General features: G+C 37.7%; 2 protein-coding genes across 2 annotated transcripts; both read right to left on the minus strand.

Annotated features, from left to right (window-relative positions):
• Positions 1 to 1,814: 1,814 nt before the first annotated feature.
• On the minus strand, positions 1,815 to 14,823 carry mamdc4 (MAM domain containing 4). The gene is made up of 29 exons (XM_027176169.2): positions 14,683 to 14,823; positions 14,048 to 14,134; positions 13,779 to 13,943; positions 13,127 to 13,252; positions 12,403 to 12,636; positions 12,173 to 12,298; positions 10,975 to 11,130; positions 10,774 to 10,874; positions 10,394 to 10,549; positions 10,158 to 10,248; positions 9,811 to 9,921; positions 9,563 to 9,655; positions 8,227 to 8,364; positions 7,931 to 8,073; positions 7,385 to 7,493; positions 6,958 to 7,062; positions 6,431 to 6,562; positions 6,207 to 6,334; positions 5,656 to 5,869; positions 5,430 to 5,567; positions 5,229 to 5,353; positions 5,015 to 5,105; positions 4,792 to 4,941; positions 4,567 to 4,692; positions 4,295 to 4,419; positions 3,960 to 4,062; positions 3,243 to 3,427; positions 2,929 to 2,961; positions 1,815 to 2,837 (listed from the first exon to the last, which is right to left on the minus strand). The coding sequence occupies exons 1-29, from the start codon at positions 14,732 to 14,734 to the stop codon at positions 2,817 to 2,819; spliced, it is 3,564 nt and encodes a 1,187-aa protein (XP_027031970.2). The 5' UTR covers positions 14,735 to 14,823; the 3' UTR covers positions 1,815 to 2,816.
• A 1,976-nt stretch (positions 14,824 to 16,799) lies between these two features.
• On the minus strand, positions 16,800 to 18,521 carry phpt1 (phosphohistidine phosphatase 1). Its single transcript, XM_027176174.2, has 3 exons — positions 18,292 to 18,521; positions 17,780 to 17,907; positions 16,800 to 17,687 (listed from the first exon to the last, which is right to left on the minus strand). The coding sequence occupies exons 1-3, from the start codon at positions 18,434 to 18,436 to the stop codon at positions 17,595 to 17,597; spliced, it is 366 nt and encodes a 121-aa protein (XP_027031975.1). The 5' UTR covers positions 18,437 to 18,521; the 3' UTR covers positions 16,800 to 17,594.

The following is an 18,521-nucleotide window of genomic DNA, read 5'->3' on the forward strand; positions in this document are numbered from 1 at the left end:
ACATTATCCTCAGGGTGGCATAATGATGCATGTAGGTAACACTGCTATCGCATGACTCCAGTTTGGGTTACTCTATGTATCATGTAGGATTTGTGGATTTCCTCTGAAATGAATATGTGAGCATTGTGCACTGTCATATCCTAAACAGAATCTATTGCTGCATCATGATCAGTGTTCCAGGGTTGGGCTCCACATTCATTGCAGTGTCACTAATTGTGATAAAAAAAACATTACATAGGTCACAGATTCTCAGTCCTGATCATGGAGTACCCCATGGTCTGCCTAGTTTAATGCTTTCCTGCTGTAGATTTGCTTATTAGTTATTAGAATCAGTGTGTGTAGGACAGCTGATACTCCAGGACCAGGGTTGGACACTTGGGACATAAGGATCTACAGTAGTTGGTAAACAGTTTTGTGTGATCATTCTAAAAGCAAAAAGACTAGCAGTTGCATCTGAACATCTAGATGCATCTGGATCCAGATCACCTTGTAATCCGAGACCATCTAGGCTCAGATACGACAAGTATACATGCTTTAAAAGATAAATAAACAATAAACTCACCTGGAGCGCCACGTCAGAGCGGCTCTCTTGTGAGGTTTGGCCGCTTGTGCCTTGTACTGAATCAGTCCGCACACCAGGTCGTGCGCTATCATCAAGTACAGCAGGAAGATGAGCACCGCAGGATCCATGGCGCTGTCCGAAAGGTGCAGAGAGTCTGTACGCTTTAAAGCATCTGGACGATGCGTGCTTCTGCGTGGCATAAAACGTGTGGGCTGCTTGCGCGTGATACGCTGTCACTCACTATCCTTCCATCCCAGCCATGCGGACTTCTATCTAGGCTGAACATTCCAGTGTGAGCACGCGCACGCACGCCCTCATGGACCGTCCCTGCATTGCTTGGTTCATGGTAGCTATACTGATGCTTCCGAGGTGCGCGCGAGGACAGAAGCGGGAGGATGTTGCCGTGGAGACATCACACCGTTGCTAAGGGTGTCGTCATATAGACTCGTGCAGCTCAACGCATGCGTTCCCATGTAAAGTTTAAACTTAACCTCCTGAAATGAATGTCTAGTTACAATTCAATACGAATATTAATGATAAGAATTGATCCATTTTTCTTATTGCACTCACATTAGGTGATCATATCAGATAATCACATTAGATTATCATATCATGTGACACATGGAGTTGCTTATATGTTGGTTTGGTTTTTTTTTGACACTATATGATACTGGATTTTCTCTAAAATGAGTTAGAATTTGTGCCTTGATTCATTTTCTGGAATTTTCTACTGCACCTAAATAGAGACAGAGCATCAGCCCGTAAAAGTATGTAAAGGGAATCAGCAGCAACTGTTTTTGTTCATAAATAACTCATCATTTAGTTGCACATCTGTTTCTCTACACATTCTATAAGTAATAGCTTTTTAACATGTTCTTGATAGTCAGTGTTAGCCCAACGTCAAAAACATATCCTATCTAACACTGAGAGAGAAATTATTTTATTATTTATAACAAATGTGAGACAAGTTGACAATTCTTATAAGAATATTCTGTTAGTTTAAATGTCTACATAATTATATTTAGACTTAATATTAAATAACCTCATTTTGGGCTGCTATATTACTTAATGTTCTTAATATCTTCTGGCTAGTTTTGTTTGGTTCTTAGCCCAGCTACTTTCAGTGTTTGCCATCTAACTAATACTTGACAGACAGGGTTAGCTTCTTATCTCCACTGCAAAACTAAAGAAGCAAAACTGAGACACCAGACATATACTGGTTACTAAACGACACTCAGAATACGCTTAAAAATGATGTACATACGATTTATTACTTTTAATCAGTGGTTTGTTACATATTACAAATATGTAAAAAAGGGTTTTAACAATGAAAGATCACATGATATATTTTACTGAATTTAGTTCTTGTTGTAAACACTCAGACAGCTACAGTAGTTAGCACAGGTCACATTTTGCATATAAAGTCATTTTAAAGTTCAAACCCCGAAGGCTAATGATAAATCCTTGCTTTTAACATGTAAATACTTTAAAATGTTCATTCAAACAGCATTAAATGATTTCTTTATGTTTGTGCATTAGCTTTTAGAACTGTATTTGTATACGTGTTGTCAGATCATGCACTGCAATGAGTTTTTAACCATTAGTACTAGTATTACTACTAGTAATAATACTAATCAGTAATAGAATATTCTATCAGTAATAGACTGTATATAAATATTATTTTACTGTACTGTTCCATTACTAATATCATCTAGCTCTTGCCTTCTTTACTAAAAGTATGCCCTGGGCCCACTCACATACTACCAATCTCAGCAGCGCAGACCACCATCAAGCGTTAATGAATAAAACATCAGTTAATTCCTCACCAATATGCCTTTTTTAACTTTTGAAGTTAATAAGTAAAAAAAATGCAGCTTGCCATGTTACCACTAAACCATGAAGCCATCCATCTTGCATATTTTCCATTCTTGGAAAGACTAAAAGATTGGAGACTCCTTCCATAAATGTTAAGCATCTCCTGATAGAAGACTTCAATGTCAAGAACTGCACACATATGTATGTGGAGCATGTGCAATACAAGTCCCTGTATGATTTGTTACCATTTAAATGATAATGTATTAGAAAAAGTTTCAAAATGTCTCTTGGTTTACCGTATTGTAATACAGTTTAATTGAATTTGATTGAATACTAACAGAACTGAGTAGTCTACTGCATGCTTTTATGGACGTGTGGATGCAATGATACAAGCAGTTCTTTAGCTGTGAAATCTTGGTCCTTTCACCATGTTGCACAATCATACACTCCGCTCATGCTCCTGTAAAACCGACATATCACTACTGTTAAACATTCAAAAGCTTTTATTCTTTAACTCAAGACTGCTTTAAAAAAAAAAACTGATAACATACCTGACTATAGACAGAAGGTAAAACAACATGATTCTGTTGGGGGTGAAATCAGAGTTATTAACACACTAATATATCCACAATTTGTTTTTCTTAATAAAAATGTCCTCAGTATTGATTTTTTTTTTGTTGACGGTACAAAGAGAAAGCATATCTTTGTTATGATCATAGTCTGTATTAATGCACTTACCTAGCACCCCATCGGTTATTATATTACTATATTATATCATAATTCTTATACAATTTTCTATGAACTATGATCACTGTCTCATAAGAAGCAGATCTAGAACAGAGGCCTGTTAATAACAAATACTTACAGGTTCATACAGATCATTTGTAAAGCCTGTATGAGTCTCTTGACCACTTGAGTCCTGTCTCTGAGAATTGGTACGCTCACGCATCCTTAGGTACAGAAACAGTAACACAGCTAGTGTTACCATCAGCAGAATGGCTACTAGCACAGATGCAGCAATGACTCCTGTGTTGTTAGGTGATGATGAACCTGAAAAGGGAAAAGTATTGGTTTAAATGACAAAAGAGATGTTTACTGTTACCATTAATATCATATTATAATACCATTTATTGCTGAAAGTCTTATTGTGCAGGTCTGACATGCTTGATGACTATATATACTATACTGCATATGCTATACAAACTTTAGGCAAAGGTTTGTGGAAACTTGATCATTTTATTTATATGTGCTTGTCTCTTTCTCATTCCAGATTAATGTGGTGATCTGAGCTCATTTTGCTGCAAGAGCGTTAGAGAAGTCAGGCACTGATGTCAGGTGAGGTGGCTTGAGCTACAGTTGGTTTGCCAGATGCTGTAAATGTAAATGTCTTCCAATTCATCCCACGTGGGGGCTCTATGCCGGTCACTCAGTCTGTTCAACTCCAACCTTGGCAAATCATATCTTTATGGGCCTGCTTCAAACAATGTGGGAACAGTTTGGAGAAGAACCACATATGAAAGCGCTGGTCATGTGTCCACAAACCTTTAGCCATATTCTGTATGTATTAAAATCAGGCATTTACTTATCTGGTCTGTCTGCTCTCCAACACAGTTGACGCCAACACTGTAGCCAAAGTCATCCAACGCAAGAACACCCTTTGCTCCTTTAAGTCCCTCAAACACAATCTGTTGCATGTGCACACATATACACACAAATATTACATCACACAGTAACAGATAGTGTATCAGACGCAGGCATTACACACACACACACACACACACACACACACACACACACACACACACACACACACACACACACACACACACACACACACACACACACACACACACACACACACACACATTTAGCATTCTTTACTCTCTAAGTATTGTATCACAAAGGGTGAAAACTCACTTGGTACTCAGTCTCCGAAGATACATTTAATCTAAAAGGCATCCATGTTCCTTCAGCCCCTGTGAGGCTAAAAAGTTCATTTTTGGCCCCGTTGGAGAGCCTCCACACCACCAACTTGCTGTCATCTCCAGAGAACAATACAAACAACAAAGCTTTTCTATATTAAAACAATAAAACCAATGAACTCTTGAAGCAATTCTACAACATTCTACAATCCCATTATTATATCATTAAAAATCAGAATGAGAAGTTAGAATGAAGAAAAGCCTTACCAGAAACAGGCTGATAAACCCAAAAATACAGGCAGGTGCCTTTAGTAGGAGGAAGATGTCGACTCAGCAACCAGGCATTATAGCCAGCAGAGTCTCGTGGAGTGTGTGGAAGGTAAAGGAAGTGACCTATAAGTTAAGAGAATAGTGTTGGTTACACTGTAAATCTTACAGGTCTCCGTAGATATATCTTGCTAGGCAACACCAGCTATAAAAACATATAAAAACCTCTCTCATTTTGCAGTGTGTGGTCGTGTGGTGGGGTGGGGTAGTGTGTTTCAGACAACAGGTTGCTTAGCTCCCAGTCTAACTGGTCCAGATGGTGGCTCTGAGTGTTGCTCCATCCACATAGACCATGCTCCAGATCACATAATATGTCTGGAAAATGGAACAATTGATCCTGCTTTTGATTAATGTCTATTCATTCATTCATTCATTCATTTAAACAAACCTGTTGTAGGACAGATATGAGTTGAAAAGCTGATGTCATCAATAGCAACATAAGTGTCTTTTCCTCCTCCTCCCTGCACCTCAAACTGCAACTGATGGACAAATATACTGTATATATATTATAGATTTCTTTGCTAGGTGTTATTACTGATGCAAACCTGCAAATACTATAATGAAATGTTTTTTTCTATGATTACTTATAATGAGATAATTACCTGCCAGTCTCCATGGCAACTAACATTGCCCATGCCAAGGCGCCAGACTTCTCCCCGATCCAGACTGTTAGAGAAGAGCAGGATCCTGTCCCCATCAGCAGGCTTTGCATACACACTCAAAGACCCTGTTTGATATATATTATATCAGGTACTTCTGTCATATCAGAAAATATGCAATATATGTATTTATTGCTGTCTAACCTGGGTTTTGTCCCACCATGTTATACCAGAAATAGACACACTCAGTGTGAGTCACACCACGGCGTACAGGAGAGTTCAGAGTCGTCACACTGCCCTGTGGAAGGACATTCGCACCACTGTGGGCCAGCATGTAGTAACCTGAAGTGGCAAGAAATATCACTCGGTCATTTCACACCATCAATTTCTCATATTTATTACTTCTTTCACATTTCAACTGCTTTCTAACCCATCTCTGTCTCAAGACTGTGGTCGGTCTTAGGGCCAATCCTTGTTGCATCCCACGCCTGGTGAACCCAGAGACCATCTCTATTGTTAGTGTAGCCACAGCGCTGACCCTCAAACGAGCACATAGAAGGCAGAGAGCATGGGCCTTTTACAAATGCCACGTCATCGATAGCCACCTGTCCATCAAAACCTGAGCGCACTGCTTCAAACACTAACTGAATGAAAATAGGAAAGTGAAAGTGAGGGATACATAGAAATGTAATTAAACAAAATCATGCAGTATATATACTATATACATACTAAACAAGAAAATTCAGTTGTTAATGAAGTTAATAGAAGTAAATGAAGTCAATTTCCCAAGCTAATAGATACTTTGTACAAGTGCTGATTTTTTTTAAAATTCCATTTCCTTTCACGCCTAAAATATTTCTGACCAAAAAAAAAAAAAAAACAAATTCATTAAATACTGCAAATAAATTACAAAATGCAGCATTAAAAAATAATGATTATAGGGCATAGTACTGTAAAAATATAGTTGTCGGCAACTTTTACCTGATAGGAAATAATTTGTTGAGGCACTGGGCACTGTCCTTCCTGCCAAACATTTCCGTGTGACCCAAACCGGGTCCATAACAGCTGCTCTGATCCGTCTTTGAAAAGCATTTTAACATTGAGTGCACCTGAAATGTACAAAGCGTGAGTCACACTTTACCATTATTATTACTCACATCTCAATTTTTATGCACCAAGCTGGATTATCTTCATTTGTTTATTACCTGTTTGAGGGCCATAGAGTTTATAGAAGAATAAGAGACAGTGCTCATCGATTGAGTTCTGGCTGAGTGAAAGAAGACGACCAGAGAGACCCCTTAATTTCGTGTTCCACATATCCACCACCAGGCTTTTACCTAGAAAGGTGGAGGTATTACAACACAATAATGGGTTAACAATACTGAAATAGTGTAGGCAAGTAAAAGTATGTGTAACTATTAAAGGCATTGTTTTCAACTCTGCTACGTGCTACACACTGTTTAAACTCTGAAGTTATCTTACCTTATCTTATAATGCATCTACTACAATTTTAAACTTTGGAACAAGAAGTTTTTCTTTGTTAAATAACATTACAATTTTTATTAATTTATTAGATTATGTGGAGTGTCCATTATATAAGTACATCAGTATACAAGTGAACCAGTTGTGACTATAGAAATAAAAATAAAAGGTACTATAACGTCTGTATAAAATAGCTTTAAATCTGTTTCACTTGTTCATACAGTAGCATTTATTACAAGATATTCCATACCAACTCCAATAGTGTGATCACCGCCATTCTGAACACTCCAGTCATAGTTGTCCATTTGATCTTGGTACCATCCACATAAGTCAGTCTCAAAGTTACACGATAGTCCTGTTTGATAAAGAAAGCAGAAAAACACAGAACACAAAAATCAATAATTCCAGTAAAGTCACCTGTAAAAACAACCAATGATTTCTTAATAGCAAGTACAATATACAGAGAATAATTACACGCTATTTTCAGATAAATGTTAAGAATTTAGTGAATTCGGGGCTGATGTTCCAGCACTTTAACACAACCCAAACCAACCCTCTGTAAAATACAGTAAAAAAAAAAACAGATAGCAAGAAGCATTATTTGTTCTCTGTCCTGTTTAATACACATACTTACTGACAGGTAACTGCAAAAAAAAAAAAATTAGTTACCGACTTACCATCATTAGTTGAGGGAATATACTCTGGGTTGCAGTTGACATAATGAACATCCTTCACTGCTATTCTTGCCCCTGAGGTAAGAGTTTGAGCATGAGCTCTGAATTCCAGCTTACAGAACAAAGGTAGAGAAGGAGAGTTATAAAAATCAGATGGAATAAACATAAACAGAAGAAAACGGAGTATGATATTTGTAGCAGGACGGGGAGTGGTTTAGCATAGGTCTACTCTGGGAGAGACATACTGTATTTGTTGGCAAAACTAGAGTTGTAATAACTGAGCCTTGTTTAATGTATATTTTTGTGATCACTTTATTCCTCTTGTTTTCTCTAAAACAGTGAGTTGAGCATATGTGTGTATGAGCAGAGCAATGAGCAGAGAAAGCCAACACTGAGCAGAAACTGGTGAAATATTGATCAAGTATTATGCTACTGTTTGACTACTGTTCCAAGTGTAAAAAATCCAACATGTTCTGTTACACCGGGCTTGCTGTCTTTTCTGAGCAGCCTACTGTCAACATTAATACAGTACAAAAGAAATGCCAAAACCTGGAACCGATGATCTCTGGCACCAATATAGACCTCTTCTTTTACCCATGAGTCAGTTAGGTTTTCACCTGTCCTCCCACCAAACTCCCACAGCCGAGGCAGTGAGCCCAACACACTGTCCACTACGATTACAGACACTTCACCTGGGGAGAGAGAACACCAAATATGTTGCTGCAGTGTATGTGTATTATGGACAAGGTAATGGTACGTGCATATTGTAATGGCGTGTGCGTTAGGACTAGAGTAGTTGTTTTGTGTCTATGCGGAAAGGCATTGGAGTGTTTTCCTCCTTGTACCTATGTGTGTGTTGTAGCCTGTGAGACTGTAGGAGAACTGGAGAGTGCAGGCGAGGCCGGACGGGCCGAGTAAAGGGGTGCGTGTTTGAGCTTCTGTCAGCTGCTGACCAGCAGCTTCAGCCACATATAAAAACACCTCTGAAAATAACCAATCAAACAAATAAATAGTTTAATTCCATAGATGAAACTGTACAATATATACATACTAATATTTATGAGATGGAATAGATCAAAAGTAAAAAAAATAATCACCGGCAGAGAGAATGACTTAGGAACCTTTTTTGTAAGCATGTATATGCATGCCCAGCTCTGTCTGATGCAGTATTTACAATAAATCAAACTGTCATACAGCCATCATTCTTGTTCTTCTCGCATTATACACATGTTGGGCCTCAGGTACACAATATGTAATTGCTTGCTTAATTAACAACTTGTACATACAGTCGGGAACTACAGGCATCCTGACCTATAGTAAGCTCCTATTATCCCGGCTTTTCTTTCCTGCTGTGTAAATACTGCAACACTATGGGGTCCACTTGCCTCGAGTTCCACTCATTACCACAAATAACCTTATTAGCAACACTTCCCTTATCTTTGCTGCATTTCTAGTTTGTAATGCTTCCTTCTCTGCATTTTTGCTGTATCTTTATGATTACATTGCAGGTGTATCAGCTGTGAATTGACATGCTAGTTTCTTAGATTTCTTTGAGTTTGAGTTGTTTTCTTCCCTTGAGTTATACTCGCTGCATCAACTGCAGTTGATATGAATATGGACATTAGTATGTGCGTTTTTGCTGTCTCATTGAAGCCATCTGTCACTACTCTTCACAGTCTGAGACCTCATGAAGCAAGATGCTGTACAACTACCAAAGGTGTTACTCATGCTTTTTCACGATCTTGTGAACAGACGTAGCAGGCACAAAGTCTGAGACCTGTGCCAACATTTATTGTTGCTACATGTACACAACTACACATATTCAGTTTAATATTAGAAAATAACTCTGGCACACAATGTGTTTTTTTTTCTTTCTTTCTTTTTTCTTTTACAAATATCTCTGACAAGAGAAATACCCAGTGTTTACTTTTCACATTGAATAAGTAAAGTGATCTGTAACATGCATGGAAACTGCAAAACAGTTTCGATACTATCCATCTACTATTTTACTATTTTTTACACTTTAGGCTGTATTCTTGTGCTTACAGTATATATGAGTATGAATATTTATGATCCTGTATTTTGTTCCATTGCATTTAACAACACTTCTTTTCCGCATCTGTAATATGGCTCTATTTTTCCTCTTCTTATTTATCCTGCATGTATCACTAGAAGGATCACCTGAAGATGAGGTATTTTCCATCCTATTCCAGCCTTGACTTCCGATACTGGTGTCTGTCCAACCCTTGATACCCTGCTCATATGAAAAGTCTCCTGTGGAAATCATAAAACGCATATCATTTACATCTCGGTTACATAAAAAGTATTCCAATATTAATAGTTTTAATATTAATTACATTGCACCAGTAAGCGTATATACACCTGCTCTTGGTGAGCGTATACACCTGCGATTCCGAAACAACACTCACCACACTGTGCTTCATCCTCTTCCTCTGTGCAGTCCTTTGTAAAGTCACAAATCTTGCTGGCCTCTGCACAGGGTTTTTTGGGAGGTTTAGGAAACTCTGGTTTTACTGAATCTGTTGGTGGGGAAATTCAGATAAACAAATCTTAGAGATGCACCAAGGTGCTATATAATAGATTCTCCATTACACAATTATAAATATGATATTTCTCAGATTTAGCCACAGTAAGGTTCACATTAGGATCCAAAATAGTGATTGATTCAGTGTTGAGATATGTCAAGAGCTGTGAATAATTTGTAAAGAGTGTTTTATCCTATATGAGAGAAAAAAAAAAAGATAACGTAGCTCACTATTAGCCAAACGACATTCAGGAGACAGTGTGATATCATCAACTGCAATGCCTCCATATGCTTGGTCTCTAATCGCAGCAACAAACAATATCTGCAGGATTGCATGCACCAGAGAAAGAGAAAGAAACAGACAAATATGGGAAATGACAGAATTAGAGCGTAGATTTATTCTGGTGTACTTATACTGGTCAAAATAGTAAACTGTAAAAAAATAAAAATAAAAATAAAGCATGTACCTGAAATTCGCTGTTGACTACAAACTCTATCTCAGCCTTAACCCACAGATCACCCAGTGAGCCCCCACGCTCCCACACTGGGTAAATCTGTCTCTCTGCTACCAGCACTGATAGGCCACCTGATACACCACCAAACTGGTGTGTGTACATCACCATCTGGCAAGAATGAATTAATCCAAACTCATCCAAATACTAGTGGCTATGCTTACACTTTAGTACATTTCCAGTGATTAATATGATCATTTAAACTAGGACTATTCAAACCCTAATAAATGGCAAATTTGCTGTACTACTTTTAGTTTAGTTTAGTTTTAGTTTTTGCCTTCTTGACATTCATATATACAGTATTTAGTTTGTAATTAACATATATATAAACCTACACGGCAAGGATGTGAGCTATTGGTGGGCTCCAGGGGATGACTTTGAAATGATGTCCAATCCTGCATGAGCTCATTTGGTTTCGTAACATACAGGAAATGACCTGTGAATGCATATTTATTAGAATCATATAACTGAAATTGAAGAAAAAATAAAAAATGTTTTCGCCGTAAAACTGAAAGTTAAGTGACAGTTGCAAGTACCTTTAGCAGAATTGGTGGAATGGTCTCTCCCAGGGCCTCTCAGAGGCTCAGACATGGAGATATTCATCTGACTGGTCCAAATCCACTTAAGGTCTGAAATAGACCTTATGTCCCATGCACACTTATCTTCCTCGAAGTTACAGCTCATATACCCTGCTGTACAACCCAGCAGAACAATGAATATAACATGAATATTTGGAAGTGCCATGATAGAGATGCCCATTAGATGCACTATATGACCAAAAGTATGTGGACGCCAGTCTACATCCACAAAGTTAAAAGCACATTCTGTATAAGATGTATTTGTATCATATAGCATTACGATTTACCTTCACTGGAACCAAGAGGCTCAAACCTGTATAAACATGACAGTGCCCCTGTGCACAAAGCAAGGTAATTTTGGGTATGAAACAACTAATACTCAAACCCAAACTTTACCTCAAATGCATGGAATGCCATTGGGATGAACTGAAATGCAGAAAATATCCAAATTTCCTTTTGTTTTTGTGGATGAATGGATGCAAATCCCTACTGATACACGGCAAATAAAAAGCCTTTCAGAAAGGCTGCTATAGCTAACTTCATATTATTGGCCCTCCTTTTTCGGATGGGTGAGATGGTCAGGCGTTCAAACACTTTTGGTTATGTACTGTATCAATTATGTACACTCATAATTCATAAACTATAAATTGTTAATATGATCCATTCTGTGCATGTCATGGTCATAACTCCATATATCATCAATACCAAAGAATCCCAGCCCTGCTTCATAAAACACACTTTGAGACCTAATTATTTTTTCTTTATTAATGCATTGTTTCATTATAAGGATTATAAGGAACATTTACTTGAAGAACGTTTGCAAGAAGTACTTTATTTATTATGTTTTATATATATATAATAAATAAAGTAAGTTTGGCCTGTATTTCTTTGATTTTGGTGATATAATAAGCTATAAACAATATGTATAATGCATTCTATTACAAGTTTTTGAATGCGTTATACTCATTGTTATAAACAATAATGCATCATAACATCATAATTACATGAATAATGGCATATGAATGTATTAAAACATGTTATGTATGCAGGCTTTTTGCATACAGCTTATATGGAGTATCATAACCATAAATATCATAAAGCACTGCAATATAACAATTGTGTATCATGATAAGGGCTATGGGATGAACACACTAACCGCAATTCTCCTCATCTGTTCCATCTCCGCAATCATCTGTGCCATCACACACTGCACGTTCTTCCACACAGCCTCCCTGTTTACACTGGAAAAAGCCTACCCTGCAGCCCTCAGTGCCTACAGGAGCTAGTTATAGAGCAGAAGCACAGTTCCTATCATTTACTGTAAAATAAATGTACAGAAAAAATGAACTTTTGTTGCCTTTCAGTGTTTTTCTTATTCTGTTGTACCTGGAAGTGCACAGTCCATGAACTCCAGCTGATCGATCGCTATGTCTCCACTTCTCCCATGTTGACACTGTGAGTGTATCTGGATCTGAAAAGGGCCAGGTATGCGTCCCAAGAAGATGATGCCTTCCCTCCATGCACGGACACTCGAGCTCTCTGGTCTCCACACCAGAGCATTCTGACCCTCAGGAGTCCACACTTCTGCCCAAAGAGAGCTGCCTTCTAGAGCGGTCAAACCTAGACAAAATAATTTGAATGTAAGCAGGTGGATGTAAAGCAGTACATACAGTACATATAAAACACACTGTTCATACAGTTTATAGTTTCCTTAACTGCTGCTAACAAGCATTTCTCGGTGCAGAATTTAGAGAGCACGTTTTTTGAAAACTCCTTACATTGTAGAAATAGCACACCACTGGGACAGATGATAAATTATTCAATATTCATAATACTCTTGTATACATTCATCATTAGTCTTGTATAAAGAAATATGTTGGGTTTCCTCTCTGATTGCTAGGATTTCTTGTTAGGAGTCTATGGCAACTCTGTTCCCTGTAATACAATGCAAAATCAAATGAAGAAGGCAAAAAATCATGTCTAAGTGTTTTGATACGATTGATTACGTTGAGATGTGAAAGAACTTAAACCTGAACTTGGCCAAACTTGAAATGAAATCATTTTATTATGTTTTGTTATTTCTTAGATGTTTGTGAGAGCATGTACGTACTCGAGTCCCACATAAAGTAGCGGAGATGAAGGCGACAGCTCAGGGAGGACTGTTGCATTGTGGGAGATGTCAGGACGGCTGTCCTTGGAGACTGTGCATTCACTGCACTTACTGCCATGAACCAACCTGCACATAACACAGGAACGTATATACACACTAGAGATCAGATATCCATTCGATCAAGGTATCCATTCATCCATTCACCAATCCATCTATCCATCAATCATTCTTAGAATGTATCCGTTTATTAATCTTTATAAGAATGTATCTATCCAGTCATCCTTTCATCAATCCACCATTCCATTTATCCAACCCATCAATCATCAATCCATTCATGCATCACCCATCTCTTTTCTGAATCATCCACTCAGCAGTCCATAAATCCATCCATCTATCCATACTGTCATCTATTTCTTCATTAATCAGTAAGAAGCAAATGCCAAACATGTCCTACTGTAGCTTTTACCATTTTAATATTCTTTTTTGCTAAAGAACTGTTAACACTCATGCATCTTAAATACTGAATCTAATATAAGGCATTACTCTAATTTCTCACCCCTTAAAATACTTTTATTAATAATTTAGCCACACAACTATAATAATACTGTATGAAAGTACAGTACGTAAAGTTTACTGTGTTGAAACTGTGTACCTGCTGATGTGCCGATGGTGTAGTCAGATGTGGGGCCGCTGTTGGGCAGCGGGTTTCCACTCTGACGTCTTTCCCACACGTACGTATTACCTACAGCCGACTTATCCGTCCATCCACATGTCCTCGCGTCCTCAAAATCACACACAAAATCTCTCCCCCGATAACCTGTCACATCCCATAAAGGCATAAATAGGCAGTTTCTTTGAATTCATGAAGAACATTGAGTCTGATTACTCAGTTTTAAAGAATATCATCATTTGGTGTCTCACCACAGTCCTGCTCATCGCTGCAGTCGGTGCAGTCGCACACAAAGTCACATCTTGGCGCTTTGCATTCGCTACTTTCCAGGGAAAAAACTATAAAGTGTGAAAATCAAAGATATATACGATTAACGCTGACATTTCAGCTTCAAATCTCTAAAAAATGTTTTGAATATGAACCCTAATTGCTCTTTATGGCATCGTTTCATCACTCACAATCAGTTTCTTACAACAAGAAAAGCTCAGGCCAAAGGTCTCTGATATTAAACAGCAGATATCAAGGACACATGTGCAAAGTCAAGATGTCTTCAAACAGTATTTTATGTCACCTTATTACAACTCTGTATTAGCTCTCATATTCCAAAAATAAAAGAGAGTGAACTGCGTTATAACTATAGCAACAGACACTTAAAAAAAGACACACAGATTTATACAATTAAATAAACCTACAGTGCATTGGAATTATCACTACAATTAGATTATAACTATATATCATTGTCAAAAGAAATATGAATATGAAGTATGAACATTTATTTGCATTTTGGTTTGAACTGTAATCAACACTTGATCCAGTTAATCAATAAGTACTAGTTTCAATACATGACAGAATATTTATACCCTTGTTTTGGAAGATTAACACTTACCACTCTGGACAGTAAGGAGCAGCGTCAGAAGCTGAATGAAGTCCCTCTTCATCTCAGTATATAGAAGAGACTGTATGCACTGTGTATACCAGCTTCACCTGTTCTTAAAGATAATGCTTGGACTTGACCCTCTGAGGTATCATAAAACTGCAAAAATGCACCAACCACAAGAGACTGTGGAAATTAGTACTGCGATTGCAACATTACTGATGTGTACGGTGGCCGAGAAGTGCAAAACAAATTAACGAATCTGAAAACAGATTAACAAATCCAAAAACACATTAAAAAATCTGAAAACAAATGAACAAATCCCAAAAACAAATGAACAAATCTGAAAACAAATGAACAAATCCGAAAACAAATGAACAAATCTGAAAACAAATGAACAAATCCGAAAACAAATGAACAAATCTGAAAACAAATGAACAAATCTGAAAACAAATGAACAAATCTGAAAACAAATGAACAAATCCGAAAACAAATTAACAAATCCGAAAACAAATTAACAAATCCGAAAACACATCGATCAATTTGTTAATGTGTTTTCTGATTTGTTCATTTGTTTTCAGATTTGTTCATTTGTTTTCAGATTTGTTCATTTGTTTGGCACTTCTCGGCCACCATAGATGTGAGATGCAACATATACTTCATATAGCAAGCTATAGAAATGGAATGACTGACAATTTTGGCTTTGGTTATTTTATTAGGATTTATTTACACACACACACACACACACACACACACACACACACACACACACACACACACACACACACACACACACACACACACACACTCTCTCTCTCTCTCTCTCTCTCTCACACACACACACACACACACACACACACACACACACACACACACACACACACACACTCTCTCTCTCTCTCTCTCTCTCTCTCTCTCACACACACACACACACACACTCTCTCTCTCTCTCTCTCTCTCTCTCTCTCACACACACACACACACACACACACACACACACACACACACACACACACACACACACACACACACACACACACACAAGATGCTCTATGTAGTGCCAAAGTGACAAAAACTAAACTTCTTTTATTCCATTTTGTTAATATACATCAATTTCGATGTGAATTAAACATCAGTATGCAAACAACTGTGGAGAATGTCTGCTGAAAACATTGACAGAATGGATATAAACCATCAAATTCATGAGGCAAGCGAGATTTTATGACTTCCTATAGCAATAAACTCTTAGGAACATTTATGCTTTATAGGGACTTTCTCTGGTTCATACACTTTCTCCTGGTTCAAGTCGATGTGGATCCATATTTAAGGGCAAGATTAGAATAGATTAGATCTATTGCAATCATATGCATACACACGTTCCACCTAACAACATATTTTTGAGAAGTGGAAGTCAAACAACCCACAAGAAACTAATGCTGTCACATGGACAACATTAACTGCATCTTAGGATCAAACCTTGAACCCCAGAGCTATAAGGCACCAACACCTCTTAATATAATTTTACAACAGCGAGCAAATCCTTTAAAAAGGTAATTTCCTGCCATATAGCAAAGCTGTAATGCTTTGCAATTTCCTTACGATAAAGCAAATTTATGAATGAGTGTGCACGGGATGGTCTCCCATTCAGTGTGTATCTTCACCTCATGCTCACTGCCATCCTCATCAGTTATAGAGGTTACAGTATATTAGTTACATCTAAGTAGTCACTAAGATCACTGAATGTCTTCTAAATTGTTAATTATGGAAGCAATGACACATATCTATTCATTCATTATGTAGCTGGATTATACTGTGTATCAGGACCAGTAGCTTCTATTCCATTGCTCTAGACTGCCCGGATAGTGTCCTTTGGAACTAGTGGAGTTTATGTATAGCAAACGTGCAGACTGTAAACTATACTCAATGAATTAAAGTAAGTAGAAAAGAAGTGAACATATTTAACCATGATCCTAAGACTGAGGAAAATGTCCATGACATCACAGAGGTCTGTTATAGGTGATGACTTTAGCTATTGGTACCTAACAAGGAAATGGCCATGTGTTCTTCTATAAGCCTGTCTGTTAACAAACATATGATTTCAGATGAAGAAAACAATATTGCAACACAGAGGCATCATAATTATTTATTAGATAGATAGTCAGACAATTTATCAGCAGAGATAGACTTAAATTTCCAAGACATTTTGTCTATTTTCTCTTTCAGGTATTTACAGAAAGCACAGAAACACAAAGTAAATCACATCTGTCTCAGCTTTGTTTTTTTCAAGTGAATAGTGAGTACAAAAGTAAAATTCTATATAATCCTAAAGCATACACTTTATCCTTATGAAGCTTGTCGCTGTATGGCATTATTGTGGATTACTAATAATTAATGTTTTTCACACTTTATGTACATAACTGATTAGTCATATACTCTGTATTCCTATGTAATACTCGTACTGTCTATATTGTTTCACGTCATCTGTATTGTCTTGTATAGTCCAAGCTATTTGTACAGTATTGTGTTATTTATGTCTGTACTTTTGTGTGTGTGTGTGTGTGTGTCAACACACTTGACCAAAAAACCTGATTCTGATGTGAAACATTTCATTTGCAGTTCATTTTATTTAAGTCCTTTAACGTTGTGTAATTTCACAAATTCAGTAATCTCTAAATCACAAACTGGGCAGTTCTTAAGTGGTTAACATATAAATAGAGCGTTAATAAAGTACAGAATGTGTAAACATTTATCATCTGCTGTTAATGAGAAATCCCCTGATTTCAGCTTCTGTGTCGTCCCACGCTGATGTGTCCGATTTCCCATCTTGCTCAAGCAGAGAGCAGGACAAGCTTTTGTTTTATAAACATCTCCAATCTGAGGATTGTTCATGGCCAGACCACTATGGTAAGTCCTTGGCCTTTGAATCAGTAGCCTTCATTTGCCCATGTGATCTCATAATCTGCGTATCTTGTCTTCAGTTTTTCTGTAGAGACTGCGTGATTGGCTTGTCCAAAACCCTGAAACAGGAAATTCACAAAATATTACTTACACTACAAAATCAAAAAACACTACTAAAGCAAGCCGGAGAACGTTTCGGTGTTTTGTTCACCATGGAATAGCCATAGACATGGATCTTTTTCTCAGCGCTGTCGTGTCTGATCCTTCCACCTCCGATACACTCACAGTCCACACCGCCTGCTCTCTCCAGCTCACCAGAAACCTTGTCATAGATATCAGCTGTACAAGACACACACAGGAACAGATACAGCAGTCATGTAACCAGAAAACTCTTGACACAACAAATCTGGATAGTACTTCATCATTTGTACTTTTTTTTGAGGTTTACTGAATGTCACACCATGTGCTACATAATGACTGTGCTGGTTTTTGTGGACTTTCTGCTTTCTCTGTAGCACAAAAAGCTGTTTATCTTCACTTTACAAAAGAGAAACCATGCTGTTATATAACAAGAATAAACTTTAACGACAATTCGACGCTGAACATAATTATAAACAGATTAAAATAAGTTGCCGTGGTGTATATGAGGACTGAAACACTTGTTATTGTTGTGTTGTTATTAGACGCTAGTTAAAGCTAGCTGCACTGTTCAGGTCTCTGTACCGTGATACTCGGCCCACGCGTAGCCGCGCACTATGTCCACGTAGGAGTCGTCGGTTTTGCTGTGAACTCGTATGAGCACGTATTTAAACACGCCGTTCGGGTCGATATCAGCTTCAGGAATCTTGGCCAGTCGTTCGGCGGACATTATGAGCTCGCTAATTTCATACAATGTCTTAGTTCCAAACCCGGTAAAGCTTTCATTCCTGCAGCTCGCATTAGAGCCACCTACC

The sequence above is a fragment of the Tachysurus fulvidraco genome, chromosome 21 (genome assembly GCF_022655615.1).
Source record: "Tachysurus fulvidraco isolate hzauxx_2018 chromosome 21, HZAU_PFXX_2.0, whole genome shotgun sequence".
Taxonomy (NCBI): Eukaryota; Metazoa; Chordata; class Actinopteri; order Siluriformes; family Bagridae; genus Tachysurus; species Tachysurus fulvidraco.

Excerpts from the sequence above, each read along its gene's own strand:
- phpt1 (XM_027176174.2), bottom strand. The coding sequence starts at position 18,436 with ATGTCCGCCGAACGACTGGCCAAGATTCCTGAAGCTGATATCGACCCG. Across the intron at positions 17,908-18,291 it reads CGCGTGGGCCGAGTATCACG|CTGATATCTATGACAAGGTT; the intron begins GTACAGAGACCT and ends TGTCTTGTACAG. Across the intron at positions 17,688-17,779 it reads ATGTCTATGGCTATTCCATG|GGTTTTGGACAAGCCAATCA; the intron begins GTGAACAAAACA and ends TTCCTGTTTCAG.
- mamdc4 (XM_027176169.2), bottom strand. The coding sequence starts at position 14,734 with ATGAAGAGGGACTTCATTCAGCTTCTGACGCTGCTCCTTACTGTCCAG. Across the intron at positions 7,494-7,930 it reads CCAGAGATCATCGGTTCCAG|CTGGAATTCAGAGCTCATGC; the intron begins GTTTTGGCATTT and ends TTGTTCTGTAAG. Across the intron at positions 5,568-5,655 it reads CAGTCTTGAGACAGAGATGG|GTTACTACATGCTGGCCCAC; the intron begins GTTAGAAAGCAG and ends TTGCCACTTCAG.